A 25,822-nucleotide genomic window follows, 5' to 3' on the forward strand; every position below is an offset into this window, starting at 1 on the left:
TGGGTGTTGAACGCACTCTTCCACTCGTCCCCCTCGCGTATCCTCACCAAATTGTATGCGCCCCGTAAGTCCAATTTTGAAAAAATGGTTGCCCCTTGAAGGCGGTCGAAAAGCTCAGAAATGAAAGGCAACGGGTAGCGTTTTTTTCGCGTGATCTTATTCATGTCTCGATAGTCGATACATGGACGAAGAGCTATAGAGCCCGGTAGTAAGGCTGCATTTGATTGCAGCATTGGACTGAGGTAGTATGCCTTTAAGAGGTTGGGGCGCCTCCGTGTGGCCGCGCCTCCGTGTGGCTGCGCCACCGTGTGGCCGCGCCTGCGGGCGCGTGACCGGGTGTGCGCACAGAACCGGCATTACAACAGGAATGCCGGCGTGCACGCGCTCCTTGGTGAGGCGGCAATCGGCATCCTGTAGGGAGGCTGTTTGTGCGGCGCGGGAAGACCCGGCAAAGCTGCGGGTGAGTGGGGAGCACGCCGAGGGCGGCGTGTCTCCCCGGTGGTTACAACTTCCTCCCAAACCTGGCCCTGCTACCTCCTTCCACATTACTGTTGGAAATACGATCATTCACCCAGTAGCCCAAGCACGCTGCCTGGGGGTCACACTCTATTCCTCTCTCACATTCTCCTCACATTCAAAACGTTTCTAAAACCTGTCACTTTTTCCTCCGCAATATCACAAAGATACACCCTTTCCTCTATTGCTCGACTGCTAAAACTCTGACTCAGGCCCTCATTCTCTCCCGTCTCGAATACTGCAACCTCCTGCTGACCGACCTCCCTGCCTCTCACCTGTCTCCCCTACAATCTATCCTAAATGCTGCTGCCAGAATCACTCTACTCTTTCCTAAATCTGTCTCTGCGTTTCCCCTCCTGAAATCCCTCTCCTGGCTTCCAATCAAATCCTGCATCTCACTCTCAATTCTGCTCCTCATTTTTAAAGCTTTACACTCTTCTACCCCTCCTTACATCTCAGCCCTAATTTCTCGGTATGCACCATCCCGACTCTTGCGTTCTTTTCATGGATGTCTTCTTTCTACCCCCTTTGCATCTAAAGCCCTCTCCCGCCTTAAACCTTTCTCACTGACTGCCTCACCTCTGGAATGCCCTTCCCCTCAGTACCCAACTAGCACCCTCTCTATCCACCTTTAAGACCCACCTTTAGACACATTTGCTTAAAGAAGCATATGAATAGCACTGCGGATAATCCTGGACACATGATACATAAAGCTTGGCCCCCTGCAGATGCACTTACTAGAATTCCCTCCTACTGTCTCTATAGTTCCCCTACCTACCAATTAGATTGTAAGCTCCTCGGAGCAGGGACTCCTCTTCCTTAATGTTACTCTCATGTCTGAAGCACTTATTCCCATGACCTGTTATTTATATTATTTGTTATTTATATTATTACAACATGTATTACTACTGTGAAGCGCTATGTATATTTATGGCGCTATATAAATAAAGACATACAATACAATGCAATCACTATTGCATAGATTAAACATAATTCCAATTATACATATTCATCGCAAATACCAGTCGAGCTGGGCAATGCTTCTTTGTAATGCTTAGTAACTGTAATTCAAAGTCCAGTACATTGTAATCACCAGACGTCAAAGTCATTAAGTAGGGTATAGTAGCACCCTGTTATGGTATTTCAATAAACACCATCGTGCTTGAATTAAATGATGAGATTTGCATTATGAAAAGCTTTCATGTGGTGGGAGATGTTTGCTAACCTGTTTCTACTTTTCCTAGCTTGTATTTTCAACGTAGTTTAAACAATAAAGATAAACAGTCGTTTCTACACAACATGTTTTTTTGTTTTAACAAACGTTTATTTCCCATATATGAACATCTATGCTTTAATCCACATGCATGCATACACATACGGGAGTTGGGGGAGTGGGAAGAGCAGCACACACTTGCTCCAGTGCTACAATGTAGACCCAAACCTTTTTACTGTATCTCGCTTGACACATTGCAGGAATCACCTTGCACGGATCTGGCTTTTCCGGCATCTTTCTCTAATGTAAGGATCATTTACTTTCAACATGACTTTTGCATCTGACTGGAAACTAAACAGGACCACAACCTTTCTTATCATTGAGGTCCTTCAACTTGTAAGGCAATCTACACTCACACACTAGAGTACACAGGCGCAGAGGGGTAACAAAAAGATTTTATGAGCATGGGAACAAATCCAAATGATTTTAATCATGTTATTTTCCCAAGTGGTCTTTTAGGAAATACAGTAACTATCTCAACAAATCATTTTTAACCCATTCACCAAGAGAGGGGTTTGCACTGCATTGCAGATGGAGTTCATATTTATGATAAACCACTAAAATTAACCTGCTACAGTACAGTACTTTCATTTTAAAAGTAATGGTGCATATTTGAAACAAACGTATTTTGTGTAGATGATAGAAATTCCCATAACATAATGTACCCACGCCTTCTACCCCCTAACTCTCCAAGCAGCGGTACAAAAAAACCTGAAGGGAAGGGCATTTTCTCACGGTTGCCACTGTGGAATAAAAACATGGGTTGCACAACACAAAATCAATTATATAGTCACGATGAACAACGATGCTCTGCTGTTTTGTTACTTTATTTGGTTTAAGTTATGTAGAAACATTGAAGTTACTGGCTGTCCATTTCCACAACTTTCTACAAAATCATAGATTGTAGCATCATTTACATTATTATTTAATACTTTCGTCCTATGTGGCAGGGTTCCTTTGTGTATATTCTAACAAGTCATGCATTCTTTGAAACAAGCATTTCCCCAGTGTGTGACTCCCTCCAGCTTCCCAAAAATTCATAGCAAACCAAACTTACAAAAAACATATACTGTATTTATTACATTATATCAATTATTACAAAAATGTCAATGTTTCTGTGACTGTAGGGGCAGCATAGCAAGCTACTATAAGGGTCCAGACAGCTTGCTTCCCTTGCCCATCAATATGGCTACCCAAAGCAAGGGTAAACGGAGACATCTCAGCGTGACAACATGGCATCCACACTGGTCATAGCATGTTAAGTGATGTCGTTATGTATCGTTACTATGTAAATGCACTTACCTGTGTAACTCATTGTGTGGCCCGGCTAGCAACAAGTAGATGAGTCAGAGGGCTGGCCTTTGTGTAGCCCAGGTGAAGTTTTAAGTGACAAATCTGATTTTTGTATTTTATCTTTGTGATTCATTGTGTGGCTGGGCTAGCAACAAATGTCTGAGTGGTGGGCACACAATGTGTCAGAGGGCTGGCTTTTGTGAAGGCCAGGTGGAGTGTTAAGGGAGTTGGGTGGGATGAGCCCAACTGCTAGGAGAGTGTTTACTCCAAAGATGGAGCACTGTCCTCCACCCTCTTCACTCCTGATTGGTCAGCACCGGGTCGTCCATGTTTCAGATGGAGGCTGGGAAAGTATAAAAATGTACGCTACTCACAGCTCCACAGTTGTTCTTGGGTAGTCTCAGTGTTTAGAAACTACATTTTGGAGACCTGTGGACTGTGGAGCACTCACTCTGGACTACTGGATGGAGACAACAAGGGTAAGCTAGCTTCATCAGCACCTTCAGGGTTGTTCATGGTTGATCTTGGTGTTGAGACCAACCGGAAAGTGAACTGTGGCTAGAGCGTATCCTGGTTACTGGGAAACCCTTAATGGATGGATAAAGGTGGAATGCTGGGTAAGATACTGTATCTCTGGCAGCACCCAGCACATAGCTAGCTATGAGACCTCCGTGTTAGTGGTAAACTATTGCTATGTGTTGCTCCTGTTTGGCTCCGGCCTGAATAAACCTGCATTGTTTACCTCTCTCGTTCTGCCTGGTGTTTGAGATCCTGGTTAAAAGTTTGGTTTTGATCTGGTGGGATTTTAATCAGACCTTTCCTTCATCAGGTCTCTCCAGAACAAAACATTGCCATTTTTTATAACTCTTTATATCATATGATAAGGAAATGGTTTTATGGGTCTCTCTTTTGATTGATTCGACTGTGTGCACACTCTTGTATACTTTTTCTCTTTCCTGTTTATTTTATATTTTTGGATATTACTGTACCTTCTTTTCTCCCTCCAGCTATAAATCATGGGGTTTATTTTCCTGGAAAGATTGTGCCTCCTCTGCCTTAGGTGTCTTGGAGTTATTTGAAAGTCTCTGTCATTTCCTCTTTCCATAAGAATAAGGCTATGGAAATGAACCGCTCATTTTTTGGATCATATTTGTTCCCCTTATGTTTTAAGATGGATTTTTTTTTACAGAACCAGAGGAATCTGAAATGCCACAAAAGGGTTAATTAAAGCAATGTCTGAACGCTGTGCCAGAGGTGCATAAACCTAGCAACATTAACATCCCAGGTTGTCCTGCAGACTAAATGACTTCAACGTACTGTCAATAGATATGCAATTCTAATGTTCATCACTTACATGCCTGCTACCAGCATGCTTATAATAAGAATATTTAAGTCATCCAGTATAATTGATGAAGTATGAGCATCCATCTTCTGACTAAATGATGTTAACAGCTGATGCAATACAGTTGACAGGAGCAATCACCGGATATTAAGCTGTACTTCATTAGATTTCCACATCAATCATAAAGATGGAAACATATTTGACCCTTCAATGCTGAAAGGCATTGTAATAAAGTCATGTTCAACATGCATCTCTTAGCACTAATAAACCAGGCCAGCGCCAATCTTGCCCCATGCACGTCAGTTATGTGCAATGGTTAATGATGCAATGGGAGGAGATAAGAGGAGTTACATCATTATCACTTGGCCTTGCGTTGTTACCTTTGAGAAAGGTTTCTGTTGTTACATTTGCTCATTTGTTTGCATTTTTCCTCCTTGGTATTGCATAGTTACATAGTAGATGAGGTTAAAAAAAGACATACATCCATCAAGTTCTAAATATAGACGACAGATACTTTATGCTATATTTATTCTTACAGTATATTGATCTACAGTAGAGGAATGCAAACAAAAAACCCCAGTGAAATATAATCTAATTATATCTCATAAGGGGAAAAGTAAATTTCTTCCTGATTACAAACATTGGCAATCAGATTTCTCCCTTGATCAACATCTTTCCTATGTTTACTTATTTGGTTTATCTCTGTGTACCTTTTCTTTCTAAAAAGATGTCCAGTCTCCATGGGTAATGAATTCCACATTTTAACTGCCCTTACTGTAAAGACACTTTCCTTTGTTGCTGATGAAATCTCCCTTCCTCCAACCTTAAGGTATGACCCCGTTTTGTGTGTACTGCCCTTGGGATGAATAGTTATTTTGAAAGCAACTTATATTGTCCACGAATATACTTGTATATAGTTATCATATCCTCTCCTAGATGCCTCTTTTCTAATGTAAACAAATCTAATTAAGCTAGCCTCTCCTCATAAATCAGATTATCCATCCCCTTTATTAATTTGGTGGCTCTTCCTTGCACTCTCTAGTTCCATAATGTATTTTCTAAAGAGCGGTGCCCCAAATTGTACTCCATATTCATTGTTTAAGAATGGAATTGTATTTTGTTTTCAGCTTACAACATTTTGAGATAGTCACAAATAGAATCCACAGTTTTGGGTTTTAAATAATACCAAAAGAAGACGTTCTGTTTTGTTTTTCCCACACAAAATGCTTAAGTTTAATTAGAGTTCTAATGTTCGCACAGCATTTTCTGCTTCTGATAACAATATTTTTGTATGAAGAAATATAAGATTTGGGAAGGCAATATTCAAGAAGTGTCTAGTTCTTTGCATTAAAACCTGTCTCTCCCACATACTACAGTAATTCACCTTTCTTTTAGCAGCTCTAAGAAATAGCACCAACTGTAATTGGTTGTGGTTACCTAACCTCCAATAACTAATTTTAATGGTGATTACATTTTTGGGCAAAGCTTCACGAAATAAAATTGTAATTGCAAACTGCACAAAAAGCTAAATTAGCCAGTTTTTATTTTGGAAGCAAATTACTTGCATACAGTATCATATTCATACTAATACATTTCACTTTCAATTCACTGTTTCTGATTTTTCCAGGGTCAAAAAAATAAAATAAAAAAATAAAAGGTGTCACAACATTTGACATATGTATAAACATTTGTATATCTTTACCTATAGCTTGTTTATACATTCTTACATATTACAATGAATGTAGCCTGCCTTTAAGTTTGATACCCTATGACAGGGGTCTCCCAACTCAGTCCTCAATAGCCCCCAACTGGCCGGCTTTTATGGATATTCCTGTTTCAACACAGGTGGTTCAATGGCTCTTGAGGACTGAGTTGGGAGACCCCTGCCCTATGACCATTCCTTTAATAATGGAATCCTATGAGGTAGTCCAAATCTCTACAGCTGAACTGGCTTGGTGCTCCGTGGATAACGTCACTTGATATGTGAAATCAAACACAGAAGAAAATCATAGTGTATATTGCTAATTAAAACTTAAAACACAGATAACAGAGCCAGAGACAGACAAACATAAAACTACAACTACCAACAACATATAACACAAAAACAAACAAAAGCTGTAAGAACAATTAAACTAATTTATTACAAATTATTTATAAAAAGACAACTACGTTCCATAAAATGAATATGGCGTGTTGAAGATGATCTCGTGGTCTCCCTCTTGAGTGAAGTGACGAAACGCGTAGGGTCAGATGTCGAGGCTATCTTGGAGAGGCTTATGCGCAGTATTTCAGGCGTGTTGTACACGTCCAGCTAATCAACAAGTGGCTGCCTTCCCCCAACAAATTGACCCGGTGTTTGGGAACTACAACAGAGTACAACAGTGACTTTTGGATGGACTGCAAACGTCCCTCTGCGATGTACAGTAGGAGAGAACAGGAGCTGCTTGCTATAGTTGGACTCACGCTTGTTTATACCTGCTGTGTTGTAAGTAGGATTCTGGTTTTACCACCAGATCATCTTCAACACGCCATCTCCATTGTATGGAACTTAGTTGTCTTTTTATAAATAATTTTTAATAAATTAGCTTAATTGTTCTTACAGCTTTTGTTTGTTTTTGTGTTATATGTTGTTTGTAGTTGGAGTTTTATGTTTGTCTGTCTCTGGCTATGTTATCTGTGTGTTGTTTTAATTAGCAGTATACACTATGATTTTCTTTTGTGTTTGATTACACATACTGTATCACGTGACGTTATCCACGGAGCACAAGACGGTCCAGGTGTACAGGATTGGACTACCTTATAGGATTCCATGCCATCCTTCTACTAGTACATTTGGACATTTAATTGGATTTATTCCATAAAGCCCCGGTTTGTATCTGTTTTTGTATCTATTTACTGATCTGGTTTGGTCAGTGTTTCCTGGCAGCTTTGGCTCACATATATGAGCTTGCTTTCCACTCTTTAATTAATTGAGTACACTTATCAATTTTGTTTGGTAAACGTAAGCGCTTTTTCAAGCACCTTTTCTCTTTTTTTTATTCCTTTAATAATGTAATTTAGTGAATCTGGCCCTCTGTTGGCTGTGTTCTAAAATTGGGCGTTGTTACTATTAAATTGATACTGAGTCATTTTGAGTATGAAATATCAATGTCCTCTGCATCACCACTTATGTTATGAGTGAGACTTTTGGAGAGCGGTTTTGTGAAGGTACTTGACGTAATTGTTAGATTGGATTCTGTATGAAGCGCCATTTACTGTACATAGCATATCACACACACAGCATCTCACATGCACAACATCACACACACACACACACACACACACACACACACACACACACACACACACACACACACACACACACACACACACACACACACACACACACACACACACAACGTTTCACACACATATAACATCTCACACACATACACAGCATCGCACACATGCATTTCATAGGCACACACACAGCATTTCTCTCTCTCCTCACACACACACGCATGCACGCACGCACCATCTCTCTCTCTCACACACACACACACAAAAACACACCATCTCACAAATGCACGCGCGCGCGCGCGCACACACACACACACACACACACACACACACACACACACACACACACACACACACACACACACACACACTGCTTGCTTATTTAGGTCATTACCGTTCCACTTTCTATTAAAGCAGCTACCTTGCTACCCTTGTGAAGTCAATTTGCTTCTGTATCTAGTAATAACGCCCTTTTTTACATTTTGTAATTGCCTTTGGGAAATATATTTGCCTCCCATGGAAATTAAAACGGCAACTGCCTTCCACCCACACTAAAACAGCAGAGGCGGCCACGGTAACTGCTGAGGCCAGTGAAAAATAAACAGCCGAAAACCCAGCAAAAAAAACCTGAAGTTTTTGAGGATAAAAAAATGAATCAAGAAATAGATCAGAACAACATTTATTATGTCCTAACCCCTTCACTGCCAGGGACCACCCACTGCACCGAGTTCAGGATGTAAGATCAACCTTCATAGGATGAAAATTTGCACCTATATTTCTATGCAGGTTATTTTCTGCAGATCATTTAATGGCATGTACAGCATTTCAGCACCACAGGTGTTTGGACAGTTACCAGATTACAGAAAAGCTAGTGAAACGGGTTCCAGTAAGGCAGAGATGTGGGGAAGCATAATCACAATACTGCTCATTTCTTTCTAAACAATAGTCTCCTTACATAAATTACTACTGTATATGTTGCATGGATTTGTATGCGCACAGAATAAACTAAAGAAATGACAAAATAAAGGTGCATGCACAAGGCATATCTGACACCCAGAAACAATGTGCAACGCCATCCCATGATCAATGAGATAGTCATTGAAGTGAAGCCTTTTGTGCCCCGGCTGGGCTATCTGGACCTCGAAGGGTTAATATGGAGCAGCTCTCCATCTCCCCTCCGCTTCCATTTATTTCAGACGCTGCGTGCTGACGATGGAAGGTGATCTCTCTTCCCAGCATCAACCTCCTCCTCCTCCTCCTCCTCCTCCAGCCCTCCCCATCCTCTCATCGGCATCGGGGGATGCAGAGAGCAGAGTGGGTGGGGCAGCTTCCTGCAGAGATGCTTCCTGATTGTGGCTGGCTGCTACTGACAAGATAACAAAAAACATCACAGGCATAGAGTGGGTGTGAAAGGACATCCAGAAGGATAGTGTTCTGTCTACCCTCCATCTGCAACATGACATAGGTAGTGATTTGCAGGAAAACTCTTGCATTTCTGAACATGGGAGAGACGATCACCATCCAGCGCTGGTAAAGAAGGTATTGGATCACCCACTTAGTTTTTTTTTTTATTATTGCAGATTAAATGATTTGCAGAAGAGGGAGTTGTCATTGTGCAGCACTTCCATGGTGGGATTGTTGCAGTTACACTACAGCAGGCAAGAGGGAGTGAAAGGACACCCTGAAGGGTTATACTGTATCTGCAACATGACTTAGGCAGAAAAACAGAAGCAGATTTGTTTAGGAGTTGGTCTATCTGATCTTATCAAAGAAGATAATCAGCTTTTTTTCTTGTAAACAAGGCTTTGGGCTCTTATTTAATTGCAAAGAAAAATATTGAAGTTTTATAGAGCTACATATCTGGAACTACTGCAGTTGTTATTGTTTTTTTGTGGATCTCTGTTGTGCATTGTGGAAGGAGGGAGGAGAAGAGGTCTGAGGTTCCCTGAAGCTACCACCCCCTTTTCTCATTTGTGAGTGGCTCCATACAACTGCCAGAGTGGAGAGCATGGCATGGCCCTGTATTACCAGGGCATGCTGCTTAGCCCGCTTCTGGAACCAACTGGACAAGGGTGACATTGCGGTGCCTTTGGTCTTTACCAAGTACTCCGAGCTGACTGAGCAGCAGCACCATGCACACCTGCAACAGTCCCAAGCACGTCTTAGCTCAGCTATCATTGAGACGCAGCCTTCGGTGGTAGAGGCGGATCATGGAGTGCCAACCGGGTCAACCAAAGACTTTCCCCAGCAGCTCGGGTCTGTCCTTGGCAAGGAGCATAGCGGCTCGGTCATGCGCCAGGATTACAAGGCCTGGAATGTGAAGCCGGAGCCCAGCTGCAAACCCAAGAGTGAGTACCATCCATCCGAGACACCTTTTAGGCAGGAGACACAGTACCAGAAGGATTTCAAAGCTTGGCCAATCCCGCGCCGTGGAGACCATCCTTGGATCCACAAACCCTCACCGGGCCTCACTGCCCCAACAGCCTCCAGTGAGGCCAAGAGAAAGAAGGCACCTGTAACCGCCAGTCCAGAGAAGAGACCTGCTGAACCTTCGAAAGTAGATGGCATGGAGCAGGTGGTGGCCAAAGCCAAGGCATCTGTCACATTTAACAGTGCTGCAGACATGGTATCAGCTCCGGAGGACACCCAGGAGAAGAAAGCCAGAGAGAGGTCCCCGGCTGGGCTTCCCTCCATTGACGGGCTGAGGCCTAGGGATGCATCCGATATACTCAACAGACAAATCAAGGAGGAAGGAGGAGCTGGCAGCTCATACAGGTCAGAGAGAAGCTAAGACAGATAGTAGGGTGCAGGTGTCACGTGTGCTTTGATTTACAGCATTTTTAAAATACAGATATGACCGACGTTATTGCTCCTGCTGGCCCCTTGCAGCGGGAGACACACAATGAGCCAGCGGGAGCAGACAATGTTTTACAGGACTAGCCGCGTATGAAAAAGGGGTGAGGCCGCTACACTATTATACCTGCTGGCAGGCACCCGTGGTTGCAATAATGTCCGCTACATCTGTATATTATATTTGCAGCTGCGTCAAATTTAAGAAACATATTCAACACATTTCTTACACGACACAGTGAGGTTTCGCCTTTTCAAAAATGTTTTGATACAGAGGAATAGATTTAAAAAAATGACACTTGTAGAATTTGATAAATTATATACATTATAATATGTGTGTCTCTTAACTTCTCCTTCTCAACGCTTTCCAAAATGCAGGGTGATGGGTGTGGGACATAAGTGCTATGAAACTTGGTAAATTGTTGGTACCTCTCATAGGATCAATTTAAAGCAGTTACACTTAGTAATTTAAAACATTTCCGTTTTTAACACTGATCCTTAACTAAATAATGACTATGATAAAAGACAGACTTGCATAAAGCTTTAGTTTTATTGTGGGTCTTAATGTGGTAGGGATTAGAATGATTATAGAAAGATTAGGACTTTAACTTTTAAGTTGCATACTGTAGTATTATTACTATTAGTATTATTACTATTAGTATTATTATTATTATTATTAGGGAGGCGCAAACCCGGTGTGTGTAATCAGAACCTACCAAAACCTTACATTCCAAAACCAAACACAAAAACAAATCCCCATACATTTTTTTAAAGCAAACACCCGAAAATTATTTAGAATGAAAACCAAAATACCAGACTTTTGGGCCATAACTTTAATGTCTTTTTAATATAAAAATTAATTGTGTGTCTTTTTCTGGTGATGCAAATGTGTATTTTAATGTAATTCTGTGCTAAATATATTCTTTATAATATTACATAAAATAAACAAAAATTGTCTTTGGGCAAAAAGCACGTCAAATCCAAAATCCTACAATGGTTTAGAACTAAAAGATCAGGCCAAGTGCGACCATAATTATTATTGTGAAAGAGTTAGATTGTACAAAAGCGATATAGAAGAGGCTTGAGTGCAGTCTAAAAATTAGGGAACATATTTCTTCTTGTGCATGAAATTGTTACACTGTATCTGAAAGTATTAATAACTGAGACTTGCACTGCAATATAACATGGTGAGATGCTGTTATTGCATGGTCAACCAAATGCTAACATCCATTCACTTGCATGCAAGTCAGCACATTGGTTAACAAGAGTTAACAACTTCTTACCATTTTGGGGGGCTATGATGTAAGAGGAAGCGCTAAAATGATTGTAACTTTGCCATTTTATACCTCATTAAAAGCAATGTTTGTATTTGACTTTTCGAAGGACTGGCTGTATTGTCTGCTGTCTAAAAAAAAAACCCAGAGGTACTATACAGTATTCATCTGTGTATGATATTTGGTTAAAAAAACGTTATGGTTTAGGTAGGGATCAGTCCAGAATCAGTGGTTCTGAAAATAATATTCCAGAGGTAATAAAGATTGTACAGACTGGGAGAGAAAGGATCATGAAATCCCTCTCCTGGCTTCCGATCAAATCCCGCATCTCACACTCCATTCTTCTCCTCACTTTTAAAGCTTTACACTCTTCTGCTCCTCCTTACATCTCAGCCCTAATTTCTCGTTATGCACCATCCAGACTCTTGCGTTCTTCTCAAGGATGTCTTCTTTCTACCCCCTTTGTATCTAAAGCCCTCTCCCGCCTTAAACCTTTTTCATTGACTGCCCCTCACCTCTGGAATGCCCTTCCCCTCAGTACCCGACTAGCACCCTCTCTATCCACCTTTAAGACCCACCTTAAGACACACTTGCTTAAAGAAGCATATGAATAGGACTGTGGCTATTCTGAACACATGGCACATAAAGCTTGGCCCCCTGCAGATGCACTTACCAGAACTCCCTCCTACTGTCTCTGTACGTTCTCCCTACCTACCAATTAGACTGTAAGCTCCTCGGAGCAGGGACTCCTCTTCCTTAATGTCTAAAGCACTTATTCCCATGATCTGTTATTTATATTATCTGTTATTTATTGGATTACCACATGTATTACTGCTGTGAAGCGCTATGTACATTAATGGCGCTATATAAATAAAGACATACAATACAATACAATACTAAAGAAACACCCTAAGTTAAAAAATATATGCTTTATTAGTATTGACTAAAATAATACTGTTTGGACATGGCGACAATGAACGAACAAAACAAATAAAATCAATTAAAAATAACAGAGGGCGTGTGGGCGTATATGTGCTACTGTACTGATCAAGCTAATTTTTAGTATGCATAAATGTATAATATAAACTGCAACTGAAAGCTATGATCTGTACAGGTAGTACATATAATTTATAAAGTGGATATATAGTCGTACAGCCACTTTATATCCTATCACTAGAGGAATGATAGGTCATAAGTTATACTTGAATGGTAAAATAGTCAGTAAACCATGTTACCTACTATCTAGTGTCATATAAAATAACCCAAATTAGTAAGTAGGGACCCCAAATAGTGACCATGACTGAAAGTACATAAATTCCAGTCAGTATAACTTAAACATTGGTTAGAATGCTGTTGCTGCCGACGACTGCAGTCTGGGAAGCACTCCAACCTAGAAAGTGCCCACGCCTCTTCGATGAGCCAGCGTCACTAGGATAGTGACGTTGGATGTACCCGATGTACGTTTCCCCTGTGTGTGTCCCGATGAAGCCACACAGGTGAAACGTACGTCAGGTACGTCTGACGTCACTACCCAAGTGACGCTAGTTCATCGAAGAGGCGTGGGTGCTTTCTAGGTTGGAGTGCTTTGCAGACTGCAGTCGTGGGCAGCAACAGCACTCTAACCAATGTTTAAGTTATACTGACTGGAATTTATGTACTTTCAGCCATGGTCACTATTTGGGGTACCTACTTACTAATCTGACTATCTTACCATTCAAGTATAACTTATGACCTATCATTCCTCTAGTGGTAGGATATAAAGTGGCTGTACGACCATATATCCACTTTATAAATTATATGTACTGCCTGTACAGATCATAGCTTTCAGTTGCAGTTTATATTATACATTTATGCATACTACTAATTAGCTTGATCAGTAGAACATATACACCCACACGCCCTCTGTTATTTTTAATTGATTTTATTCATTTTGTTCATCCATTGTCGTCATGTCCAAACAGTATTATTTTAATCAATACTAATAAAGCGTATATTTTTTAACTCAGGGTGTTTCTTTAGTGCCACATATAGGGATCCTTTCTCTCCCAGTCTGTACATTAAGCCTATTTCCCTGTGAGCCCCACCCCTCCACACTGTTTGGGATTTCCTCTATTATTAATTACACCTCTTTTTCACGTAGAGCAGGGTTATCATACGACTTTAACAAGCGTATCTCATTCTACTTCAGTAAGAAAGATTGTGCAGAAACTGGTGTGCTGGGAAAAAAATATATACAGCAAAAGACTTGATTTGATCCATTCCTATATTGTTTCTGCTGTTGAAGCTTCCAGTGCTGGACAAGCCTTCCAGTGCGGGGGGAGGCTGTGCTGCTTTGTATTGCAGCCTCACACCGCACTGTAAAGGGTTACAATGAGCAGCTGAGATTACATATTGCTTTCTGCGGGGTTCTGTAGAGGAGCAAAATGCACAGATAAGGATTGCAAAATGAAGGTTGTACACATACACTCAATGAACCTGCATCATGTACCTATTTAGAACACATCATCTACATCTTACGCATACAACACGATCACTAGGAGGAGGGTAGTGTCACCTCCCTGCAGAGAGGGACTAGCAGACCCTTTGTTCTTCAAATCATTTCTGCTTATTCTGGACATTAAATGAGATCAATTGAGTGAATTTTCTTCCATTGACTTCATTTTAGATACTGCATACTGGTGATCTCTTGCCAGCATTAGTTCCTCCGCCCCCTAGCACCCTCCCCTTTCCACCCTCAGCATCTGGGAATGCAGAGAGCAAGGTGGGTGGGGTCCCTTCCTTTAGAGATGCTTCCCGTTTGTCTCCTGATCATGGCTGGCTGCTACTGACGAGATTGCAATTAAAAATTCATATGTATGGAGAGAGAGAGGAGGTATGAAAGGACACAAACGATGGTTGTAGCTACCGACCATCTGATTTAGGGGAAAAAAACTGATTTGCAGAAGCTGTTGGATATCAAATCACAGAAGAGAAGAACATCAACCTTTTATTTGTAAGGAAGGGCTTTGTATAACATTTTTTTTCTTACAGTGTTTCATCGAGAAAAAGGGAATTGCAGTGTACAGGTTTGCAAACCAGTGATTGCTGCAGTTATTCTGTCAGTGGGTATTTGTTTTTTGGAACGAGTGTAGATCTGAGGTTGCCTGAAAATCATCACTCATTTCTCATTCATAAGTAACCCCTCAAGAGTGAAGATCATGGCATGGCCTTGCGTTACCCGGGCGTGTTGCATTGCCCGCTTTGGGAATCAGCTAGACAAGGGGGACATTGCAGTGCCTCTAATTTATACAAAGTATTCGGAGGTGACAGATGGGGCTCTGCTCAGCCAGCAGCACCATACACATCTGCAGCAGAAACTACCACGCCCTGGGTCTGCTGCCATAGAAACACAGCCATCGCTTGTGGAGCCGTTTTATGGAGGCCAGACCAGGTTACCCAGAGACTTTTCTCAGCTGGAGCCTGCAAAGGGCTCAGTCATGCAACAGGATTACAAGCACTGGAAGGCAACACCTGAACCCAGCTGCAAGCCTAGGAGTGAGTACCAGCCTTCCGAAGCACCCTTGGAGCGGGAGACGCAGTACAAGAAGGACTTCAGGTCTTGGCCAATCCCTCGACATGGGGATCATCCTTGGATCCCAAAACCCATCCTGGGTCCCATGACTCACATTATCTCCAACGACGACAAAAGGAAGAAGGCAGTAGTGACCTCCACCCTCCCTCCACCTGAAAAGAGGCTAGCTGAGGTGGAGCAGGTGGAAGGCACAGAGCAGAAAGTACCCAGGGGGAAAGCACCCCTTGCATTCTGTGTTGCCCCTGAGATTCTGGTTGCAGTAGTAGAGGAGAAACACAGCAGAGAGAAGTTCCAGGCCAGGCTGCCTTCAAAGGATGGGTTGAAGGCCAGGGAGACGGTTGGTTCCCTCCAAAGTCAGATCAAAGAGGAAGGTGGAGCTGGCACCTCATACAGGTCAGAAGGGGGCTTTGCTATTCTTATCATATGTAGATGTAATGGGGCTCCATGTTCCTGGAGTCACAGACATGTGGCCGCAGTCACCATATCTTTTGAATTTAGGAAATGTCTCTGTTTTGTCTCTTTCCGTTGCTTAGTATGGGCACTATGGGCACACTGAGTACCACTACAGTACATCTGCACAATAACTTCCTTTTGCTTCCCTGTCTTCTTCCTTATTTCTCTTTAATGTGACTTTAGTAAAGTCATGTGGAGATTGCACATCAAAGTCAGGGTTATTACGACAACCAATCTTTTCTACTACTTATATTTATCATTTTTTTTTCTTCTTAAACTTCCTGTCTGTTTCTTCTTTTCCCACCTTCTCATACCTTTTCATGATTTATTATCCTTCTTTTTCTTTCTGGTGTCCTTTTTTTCTCTTCACCTACGGTCCTCCTCCCCTGACTTTTACCAACTCCACCATCTACTTCATTTCTCCCTCTGACTGCACTTTCTTCTTAGCTTCTTTCTGCTACTCTAGTACTAACAAAACATATCATTTTGTAATGAGGGATAAGAAAAGTCAAATGGTGATTGTTTCTGCCAAGTATTACTCATTTAGGCTACCGATGGGATTCTCACTTATTGGAATAAAGTTCTAATACATGAACTTTAATAGACTCTTTTAACATAGTAATAGATGACGAGGCATGGTCTGTTACAGAATCCACACATTACACAAACTTGTCTCATTGACTTTGACAGCTAAAGAATGTATAGTGCTGATTGTTTGAAGATGTGTTTTTTTTTAAAGCAGTAATCTCTATTGAGCCTCCATTTTGGGGGTTCTGAAATCATGTTTTCTAGTGCAAACTGTGGTGGTCCTACTCCTGGAACACCAGGGGTCCTTAAAATTCCTTTTACGTATATAAGTTCAGAGCATTTCTATTTTTATGGGATAGCTTCTGGTCATCTTCCTGCAACAGAACCATTTAGGAACAGTTGACTGATTTTGTAGTTTTCCGTCTAATCTAAGCTTCAAAACATGTGATGGGTTGCAAACTTCCAGACTAATTCCATGTTATCAAGCGTTTCTAGTCCCTGTCCTAGTTTCTCAAGCTCGCAAAGAATAAAAAATGAATGCCCTCGAGTTAGGCTTAGAAAACCGTAACGCTGTCAAAATCTCATGCTGACTTGAATGGCAATACTGAAGCTGTAGGTGAATGAATATGTCCTAAGATGGGGTCTGTAAGGCAGCAGCAGTTTTGTACAGGGGAGTTTCCCAACTGATCTTCGTTTTCTCCTTAAACTGTTTCTTTCTTATGCATACATGTCACCCATTTATCTTTTCAGCTCAATCCTCTGTTATTTTGTCCTTTGCCTTTTTTCTCTTGTACATCGCAATGATTTTCCTTATCGACATGACATTTCACAGCTCTGTGTTCTGTAGGCAAACACCTTCTATTTTTTTCTGGATGTTCTATATTTATATGTTGGCTATATAGTCAGGAGCAGGGGCTACGATCCCAGGGTATTTTCAACATGTAGGAGCCAGTGTATCTTTACATTTGTATATACCACGCTGTGAGATGAAAAATAACCAATCCAAAAATTACGCCATTTCCAGACACTTATTTCCTGTCATTTTATAGATTTGATGGAGTGTTAAAACCAGGGATGGTTATATTTACATTTATAACCGGTTTTAAAACATGGGCTGGTAATACATTACACATAATTAGATTGTAAGCTCTTCAGGGCAGGGACTCTTTCCTAATGTTATGTTTATTTCTGAAGAGCTTATTCCCACTATGTGTTATTTGTATTTGTTATTTACATTATTGCTGTGAAGCACTATGTACATTAATGGCGCTATATAAATAAAGACATACATACTGTACATACATACACTGGAATTGTGTTTACCACGTTCCCTGCACAGATGTTGCTGATGTGGAGCTGTCATATGTAAAACTTCTGTGCTGTGCTATTTACATTGCAGCTGATGGGAGAGGGAGTGGAGGGATGGGGGGGGTCCAGGTTTTCTGCCTATACAGAAATCAAATTGAAAATGGTAGCTAGCAGGTCTGACAGTCACGATGGGAGCTGTATGTTTAAAGGGGGAGGAGCATCAGGAACAAAGAAGGTGAAGAAGAAAAAAGCAGCAGGAAGAGAGAGAGAGGGGGTAAAGAAAACGATGCCGAGAGGGGCACCGATCGCTTCATGCTGGTTTAATGAAGGAAATACATGAAATGTACCTTTTGTGTGGAAGGGACAGGAAGGGACATTTAAGAGCTCGGCTAAGGGTTGTCAAATGTACAAGTGACCAGCAGTAGGGGACCTTTACTGAATTGAATATGGAGACACTGAATAAAAAGGGGGCTTACGTGAATGGTGGCTTTTTGGCTTAATTGAGCCATGGTTTACGGGTGATGTAAAACATTTTTGCTGCCAGAGAGGCCAGCAATTAATTGCAGGTTGCAATGCATTGTTAGCCCATCTGGAAGGAAAGGGATTAAGAAAAGGGGCTTGGTAGCCTTAAACGGACACTGCTGTAGTGGTATGCCCTATACCAGGGGTCTCAAACTCATTCTTCAAGGGCCACCAACAGGTCAGCTTTTAGGGCTATCCCTGCTTCAGCACAGGTGGCTCAATCAATGGCTCAGTCAAAGACTGAGCCACCTGTGCTGAAGCTGGGATATCCATAAAACCTGGCCTGTTGGTGGCCTTTGAGGACTGAGTTTGAGACCCCTACCCTATACTGTAGCTTAGTAGGCAATCTTCAATCAAGAGACATTTGTGGATGGTCTTTCCCCACAAGTCCATATTACAATGTTCGGTGAGATTTGTGAATCCAGTGTTATTCTGAGTACTGTATATTGTCTGTCAACAATTGATGCTGCATGTCAAAATTCATATAAAGCGACAAGCGTGTGCATATACAGTTGATATACACATTACAGCATACTGAATTGTATCATGTAGTTACACAGAAGCAATGACATAATTGCCTATATTCCCTTACTATTTCTGTATCCTTACCCTACTCCCTCCCACCCCCCATATTTGGTTATACCCTGAATTCTCAATAAAAACTGAGTGATAAAAATAAAATCCCTAATACCAATCTCAAAAATAAATTTATTCTTGTATAGCAGTGACAGTGTATGCAGTGCTGTACATAAAATAGTTTTTCTTTTTAAATGAGTCCCTGACCCACAGAGCTTACAATCTAATTTTGGTGTTTAAGGCAAAGTCAGATCTAGTGATAGTAGTTGGTATTAGAGGTAAAATGGCCGCGGCTTTGTTTATTAATAATAAACATAATCATAACTGAGGTAGCGTGCTGCCCGTCCGCGCCAGAAAGTGCTCGGTGCTGGGCAATGCAAGAGGGGGCACCCGGAAGTACGTCCCGGTGACCTGCCCCCTCGCTTCAACCTGCTTTACCAGCCCCGAGCCCCCTCTGGCAGGACAAGCACCTACCCCCCCTCCCCCAACTGCCAAGTAACAATTCACAGGAGGGTTCAGAATGGTTTGCGCGGCCGGCAGGAAGGGGACGAGCAGTCGGTAAACAGTCGGGCATATGCTGGAGTTTTAACGAGTCAAAATGCAGATTCCGGGGGCACGTCATCGGGACGTACTTCCGGATGCCCCCTCTTGCATTGCCCAGCACCGAGCACTTTTTAGCGTGGACAGGCAGCACGCTACCTCAGTTATGATTATGTTTATTATTAATAAACAAAGCCGCGGCCATTTTACCTCCAGACTGTGTCCTCTCATTATTGGTACACTACACATAAATAATTCTAGGTGAGGGGTGGAAGCTCGCGCCTCCCTGGTCATGAAGCGGGCCTAGCCTGAATGGGCGGCACAGCACGTGACCGGGGGGCTCGGCCTCCCCGAACCGGATTGGCCGCAAGGGCGGCCGGAGGAGGGGTCTCACCATTAAAGCCGGCAGCCAGGAGGGAGGTCTGGCCTCTTGCTCCTGGCTGGCCAAGGATTCCCACCTCACTGCAAAATGCTCAAAGAACTAGATTGGTCATCACTAGAGTCTAGGCGCAAAGTTCACCTATCCTGTCTTGCCTTAAAATTCTTCATGGGTAAGCTACCCAGCTATCTGAACAAGCTCCTCACCCCTACCACTTGCAGCACTTATCACCTGAGATCAGATTCCAAAAGACTGTTCATGGTCTCAAGGCTCAACAAAGTATCCGGCCGTTCCTCCTTCTCCTACCGTGCAGCCCAAAACTGGAACAACCTACCAGAGACTCTCACATCCACCACCAGTTTAAGTTCTTTCAAATCTAAGGCTGTCTCACATTTTAATTTGGTCTGTAACTGTTTCATACGCCCATAATATATATTTTCTTTAACTGTGCATGCAATGTCTTGTATATAATGTATACCCTGCTCATTTATATAACTGTATTTGTAACCATGTACTATTTGTCTTACTCTGTGCCCAGGACATACTTGAAAACGAGAGGTAACTCTCAATGTATTACTTCCTGGTAAAATATTTTATAAATAAATAAACCAGACTGCCATGCTTCAAAGTCAGGTTCATTGGTTCCAGCCAGTGCCTTCATATAAAGACACACACTCTCTCCCCCACGTCAAATATACATACATATATGTGTAGCCTAGTGCCCCTGGCTTTAGCCTTTCCAATGGCCTCAACACTATAAGCCCTGATAGGAACAGGCAGTGTTGGGGTTAAACTCCTGCACAGGGCCTAGCCTGCAGTTGCAGCCTGGTTAGGTACAATGAGAAACGGTGACGGTGCACGGCTAAAAAAAACTCACCAAGGGTAGGGTGATAGCACGAACAAGGTATAAGTTTATTGGCACATTGACAGGATTAAAAAACACTAACGCGTTTCGCATTGGATGGCGCTTTGACAAAGCGTCATCCGGTGCGAAACGCGTTAGTGTTTTTTTTTTAAATCCTGTCATTGTGCCAATAAAAGTATACCTTGTTCATGCTATCGACCTACACTTGGTGAGTTTTTTCGGCAGCGCACCGCCACCTTTTCTCTCTTATTCATCACCTGACCTGGGCTGGAGGCCGCCAACTATGGTTCACTCTGCAATAGAAAAATCAGTGAGTACTTTAAAGCCTACTACTTATCACTATTGCTCTCGATCACTTCAGATTTGACATAGACTGCTTTTCTTGATGTTACTGTGATGAAGAGGATGTACACCGACCAGCTTTTGTAGTTCCTGACTCAAACCTGTTCTTCCCGTCAGTCACAGTTTATTTACATCCATTCATTGAATACATGAACTACACATCAGGTGTTTAAAGGCTACAAACTTACTGGGAATTATGTATCAATCTCTACAAATGAACTAATTTTATTATTATTGCATGATAGTTTACATTTTACCAATTTGCTTGTCCTGTATGTTGTTTTGACGCACTGTTTTTGTTTGGGATCTCCCAGGCACATTTTTTTCTGGATAGCTTCAAAGTTATTGTTTCAAAGCACGCCACACATCTCCAGCCCGCTACCGCGCCCCTCCCATCTCCCGCTAAACAACATGGCCACGGCTAACCCAGCGCACGCCTGCGGCCTGCACGCCACACATCTCCCTCCCGCTACCGCGCCCCTCCCATCTCCCGCTAAACAACATGGCCACCGGCTACCCCAGCGCACGCCCGAGGCCTGCACGCCACACATCTCCGGCCCGCTACTCCCCCCCTTCCCACCGCCTCCCCCCCTTCCCACCGCCTCCCCCCCCCCTCCCACCGCCTCCCCCTCCCCTCCCACCGCCTCCCCCCCCTTCCCACCACCTCCCCCCCCCTTCCCACCACCTCCCCCCCCTTCCCACCGCCTCCCCCTCCCTTCCCACTGCCTCCCCCCCCTTCCCACCGCCTCCCCCCCCTTCCCACCGCCTCCCCCCCCTTCCCACCGCCTCCCCCCCTTCCCACCGCCTCCCCCCCCTTCCCACCGCCTTCCCCCCCTTCCCACCGCCTTCCCCCCCTTCCCACCGCCTCCCCCCCCCCTTCCCACCGCCTCACCCCCCCTTCCCACCACCTCCCCCCCCTTAACACCGCCTCCCCCCCCTTCCCACCGCCTCCCCCCCCCTTCCCACCGCCTCCCCCCCCCTTCCCACCGCCTCCCCCCCTTCCCACAGCCTTCCCCCCCTTCCCACCGCCTTCCCCCCTTCCCCCCGCCTCCCCCCCCCTTCCCACCGCCTCCCCCCCCTTAACACCGCCTCCCCCCCCTTCCCACCGCCTCCCCCCCTTCCCACCGCCTTCCCCCCCCTTCCCACCGCCTCCCCCCCCTTCCCACCGCCTCCCCCCCCTTCCCACCGCCTCCCCCCCCCTTCCCACCGCCTCCCCCCCTTCCCACCGCCCCCCCCCCCCCTTCCCACCGCCTCCCCCCCTTCCCACCGCCCCCCCCCCTTCCCACCGCCTCCCCCCCCTTCCCACCGCCTCCCCCCCCTTCCCACCGCCTCCCCCCCCCTTCCCACCGCTTCCCACCGCCTCCCACCCCCCGCCTTCCCACCGCCTCCCACCCCCCGCCTTCCCACCGCCTCCCACCCCCCGCCTTCCCACCGCCTCCCACCCACCGCCTCCCCCTTCCCACCGCCTCCCACCCACCGCCTCCCCCTTCCCACCACCTCACCCCTCCTCCCCCTTCCCACCACCTCACCCCTCCTCCCCCTTCCCACCACCTCACCCCTCCTCCCCCTTCCCACCACCTCACCCCTCATCCCCCTTCCCACCACCTCACCCCTCATCCCCCTTCCCACCACCTCCCCCCTTCTCCCCCCTTCCCACCGCCTCCCCCCCCCTTCCCACCCCCTCCCCCCCCCTTCCCACCGCCTCCCCCCCCTTCCCACCGCCTCCCCCCCCTTCCCACCGCCTCCCCCCCCCTTCCCACCGCCTCCCCCCCCCTTCCCACCGCCTCCCCCCCCTTCCCACCACCTCCCACCCACCGCCTCCCCCTTCCCACCACCTCACCCCTTCTCCCCCTTCCCACCACCTCACCCCTTCTCCCCCTCCCCACCACCTCCCCCTTCTCCCCCTCCCCACCACCTCCCCCCTTCTCACCACCTCCCCCCTCCTCCCCCTTCCCCCCCCGCTCCCCTTTCCCCCAACCCCCCCGCTCCCCTTTCCCCCAACCCCTCTGCTCCCCTTTCCCCCCCCTCCGCTCCCCTTTCCCCCCCCTCCGCTCCCCTTTCCACCCCCCTCCGCTCCCCTTTCCCCCCCCCCCTCCGCTCCCCTTTCCACCCCCTCCTCCGCTCCCCTTTCCACCCCCTCCGCTCCCCTTTCCCCCCCCCTCCGCTCCCCTTTCCCCCCCCCTCCGCTCCCCTTTCCCCCCCCCTCCGCTCCCCTTTCCCCCCCCCTCCGCTCCCCTTTCCCCCCCGCTCCCCTTTCCCCCCCCCTCCGCTCCCCTTTCCCCCCCCCTCCGCTCCCCTTTCCACCCCCTCCGCTCCCCTTTCCACCCCCTCCGCTCCCCTTTCCCCCCCCCTCCGCTCCCCTTTCCACCCCCCTCCGCTCCCCTTTCCCCCCCCTCCGCTCCCCTTTCCACCCCCCTCCGCTCCCCTTTCCACCCCCCTCCGCTCCCCTTTCCCCCTCCCTCCGCTCCCCTTTTCCCCCCCTCCGCTCCCCTTTTCCCCCCCTCCGCTCCCCTCTTCTCCCCACCTCCGCTCCCCTCTTCTCCCCCTCTCCGCTCCCCTCTTCTCCCCCCCTCCGCTCCCCTCTTCTCCCCCCCTCCGCTCCCCTTCCCCCCCTCCGCTCCCCTTTCCACCCCCCTCCGCTCCCCTTTCCACCCCCCTCCGCTCCCCTTTCCCCCCCCTCCGCTCCCCTTTCCACCCCCCTCCGCTCCCCTTTCCACCCCCCTCCGCTCCCCTTTCCCCCTCCCTCCGCTCCCCTTTTCCCCCCCTCCGCTCCCCTTTTCCCCCCCTCCGCTCCCCTCTTCTCCCCACCTCCGCTCCCCTCTTCTCCCCCTCTCCGCTCCCCTCTTCTCCCCCCCTCCGCTCCCCTCTTCTCCCCCCCTCCGCTCCCCTCTTCTCCCCCCCTCCGCTCCCCTTCCCCCCCTCCGCTCCCCTTCCCCCCCCTCCGCTCCCCTTCCCCCCCCTCCGCTCCCCTTCCCCCCCTCCGCTCCCCTTCCCCCCCCCCGCTCCCCTTCCCCCCCCCCCGCTCCCCTTCCCCCCCCCCGCTCCCCTTCCCCCCCCCCGCTCCCCTTCCCCCCCCGCTCCCCTTTTCCCCCCCTCCGCTCCCCTTCCCCCCCCCGCTCCCCTTTTCCCCCCCTCCGCTCCCCTTTTCCCCCCCTCCGCTCCCCTCTTCTCCCCCCCTCCGCTCCCCTCTTCTCCCCCCCTCCGCTCCCCTCTTCTCCCCCCCTCCGCTCCCCTTCCCCCCCTCCGCTCCCCTTCCCCCCCTCCGCTCCCCTTCCCCCCCCCTCCGCTCCCCTTCCCCCCCCTCCGCTCCCCTTCCCCCCCCCTCCACTCCCCTTCCCCCCCCCCCGCTCCCCTCCCCCCCCCCTCCGCTCCCCTTCCCCCCCCCTCCGCTCCCCTTCCCCCCCTTTCCGCTCCCCTTTCCCCCCCCTCCGCTCCCCTTCCCCCCCCTCCGGGGTAGAGAGAAACTGTACAAACAATTCTGATCATGTGTTATTAAGTAGATAGTGTGTAACAAACCCCATATCAGCATTGAGTCCTCTTGTTTTCGTGTCAAGCATTACCATTTTAAGTTTAAGGGGCCTATGCTATAAGCATTCATAAAAAAAAGTTGCTATCACGGTATTCAGAAAGCCTTGATTACCTGTGATAGCAAAATTCCCAAAACGGGCGAGTAGCCGGCAGCGTGATGATCGCCCCTCTGAAAGGCCAAATCTGGCGATTTCTTTCAGCTGCAGAGAGAGCTGCACAGAGAGATCCGCCTCTCCCTGCGCATATCTCGCCAGCTATCAATTTTTTTTGTATATAAAATGTAATACTAGTGTAGATGAACAGGGGGTCTCCGGAGCAGAACCGCGTTGATTTCAGGTCTGGGGACACCCTGGTTACCGAGATACAAACCCGTTATGGGGTGCCGGTATCTCCTATGCATGTAAATGTCCCGCGTCATATGACCGGGACATTTCAATGCATAGGAGATACCGGCACCCAATAATGTGGCCTGTATCTCGGGAAGTAGGGGGTCCCCGGACCTGAAAACAATGGGGGGCCAGTATCTACAATGCATTTTATTCCCAGATGGGACAGCTCCAAGCCGATTCTTTCTTTTATCTTTTATCACCGTCTTCTTTCTTCATCTGTCATTATTTTCTTCTTTTCTTTAATCTTCTTTCTTCATCTGTCAATCCAAAATCCCATGGTAAATCCAGAACAGGATGTTCTTTCGTTGGCTTCTTGAGGTAAAATGAGACGTACAGGCGCACATTTTATGGTCAGATGATACAGCTCCAATCCGATTGGACGCTGTATCATGTGCCCGCCTCATTTTTTTTTTAAGGATGTGACGTCATCTCCAAGGGACTTATCACATGGTATAGCAACCAATGGGATTGTCTTCAATCCCATTGGCTGTTATACCATGTGATATAGCCATATGGTTTTAAGGATGTGACATACCTCTCTTAGAGCTGATGTCACACCCTTAAAAACAAAAAAAAGAGGTGGGCACATGATACAGCGTCCAATCGGATTGGAGCTGTACCACCTCCCTTGGTGTAACGAGTGCTCAGGACAAACTGGACAGGACCGCGAGGCCGAGGTGGGGATTTGTGAACACCAACCTGAAACCACGAACCGGTGTGCAGGTTAGTTGTCGTGTAGCCGGGTCAGGGTTTGGAGAAGTAAATCATAGCATAGCCTCCCGGCCGCTACTTCTTTTTCCTGGGCCCTTCCAGTGTCAGTCTTGTTAGGAACAGGCAGTGGAAGGGTTAATTCCTTCTTTAGGCTCTGTGTGTGTATTGCAGACTTGGATACATTTCTGGTATCCAAGGACAGGCCTAGCAACCACCAGAGAGTGTTAGCCTGAGAGAAGGATACTGATTGGTGATCACTACTTTTGGATGAACCAATCAGTAT

The 25,822-nt window shown here is 46.1% G+C and overlaps 1 protein-coding gene across 3 annotated transcripts in view; it reads left to right on the plus strand.

The window, feature by feature from the left end:
* The first annotated feature begins 8,975 nt into the window (after positions 1 to 8,975).
* Positions 8,976 to 25,822, plus strand: part of MAP6 (microtubule associated protein 6) — a 53,974-nt gene continuing 37,127 nt past the window's right edge. The window contains exon 1 of one of the 3 annotated variants that reach the window (XM_075592691.1): positions 8,976 to 10,478. In XM_075592691.1, coding sequence (XP_075448806.1) covers positions 9,712 to 10,478 — 767 coding nt within the window. In that variant the 5' untranslated portion in view covers positions 8,976 to 9,711. Of the gene's footprint in view, positions 10,479 to 14,964; positions 15,792 to 25,822 lie in introns of those variants that run through there. The other 2 variants (XM_075592692.1, XM_075592693.1) reach the window with 2 other exon arrangements.

This window comes from Ascaphus truei, chromosome 3, assembly GCF_040206685.1.
Source record: "Ascaphus truei isolate aAscTru1 chromosome 3, aAscTru1.hap1, whole genome shotgun sequence".
In the NCBI taxonomy this organism is placed as follows: domain Eukaryota; kingdom Metazoa; phylum Chordata; class Amphibia; order Anura; family Ascaphidae; genus Ascaphus; species Ascaphus truei.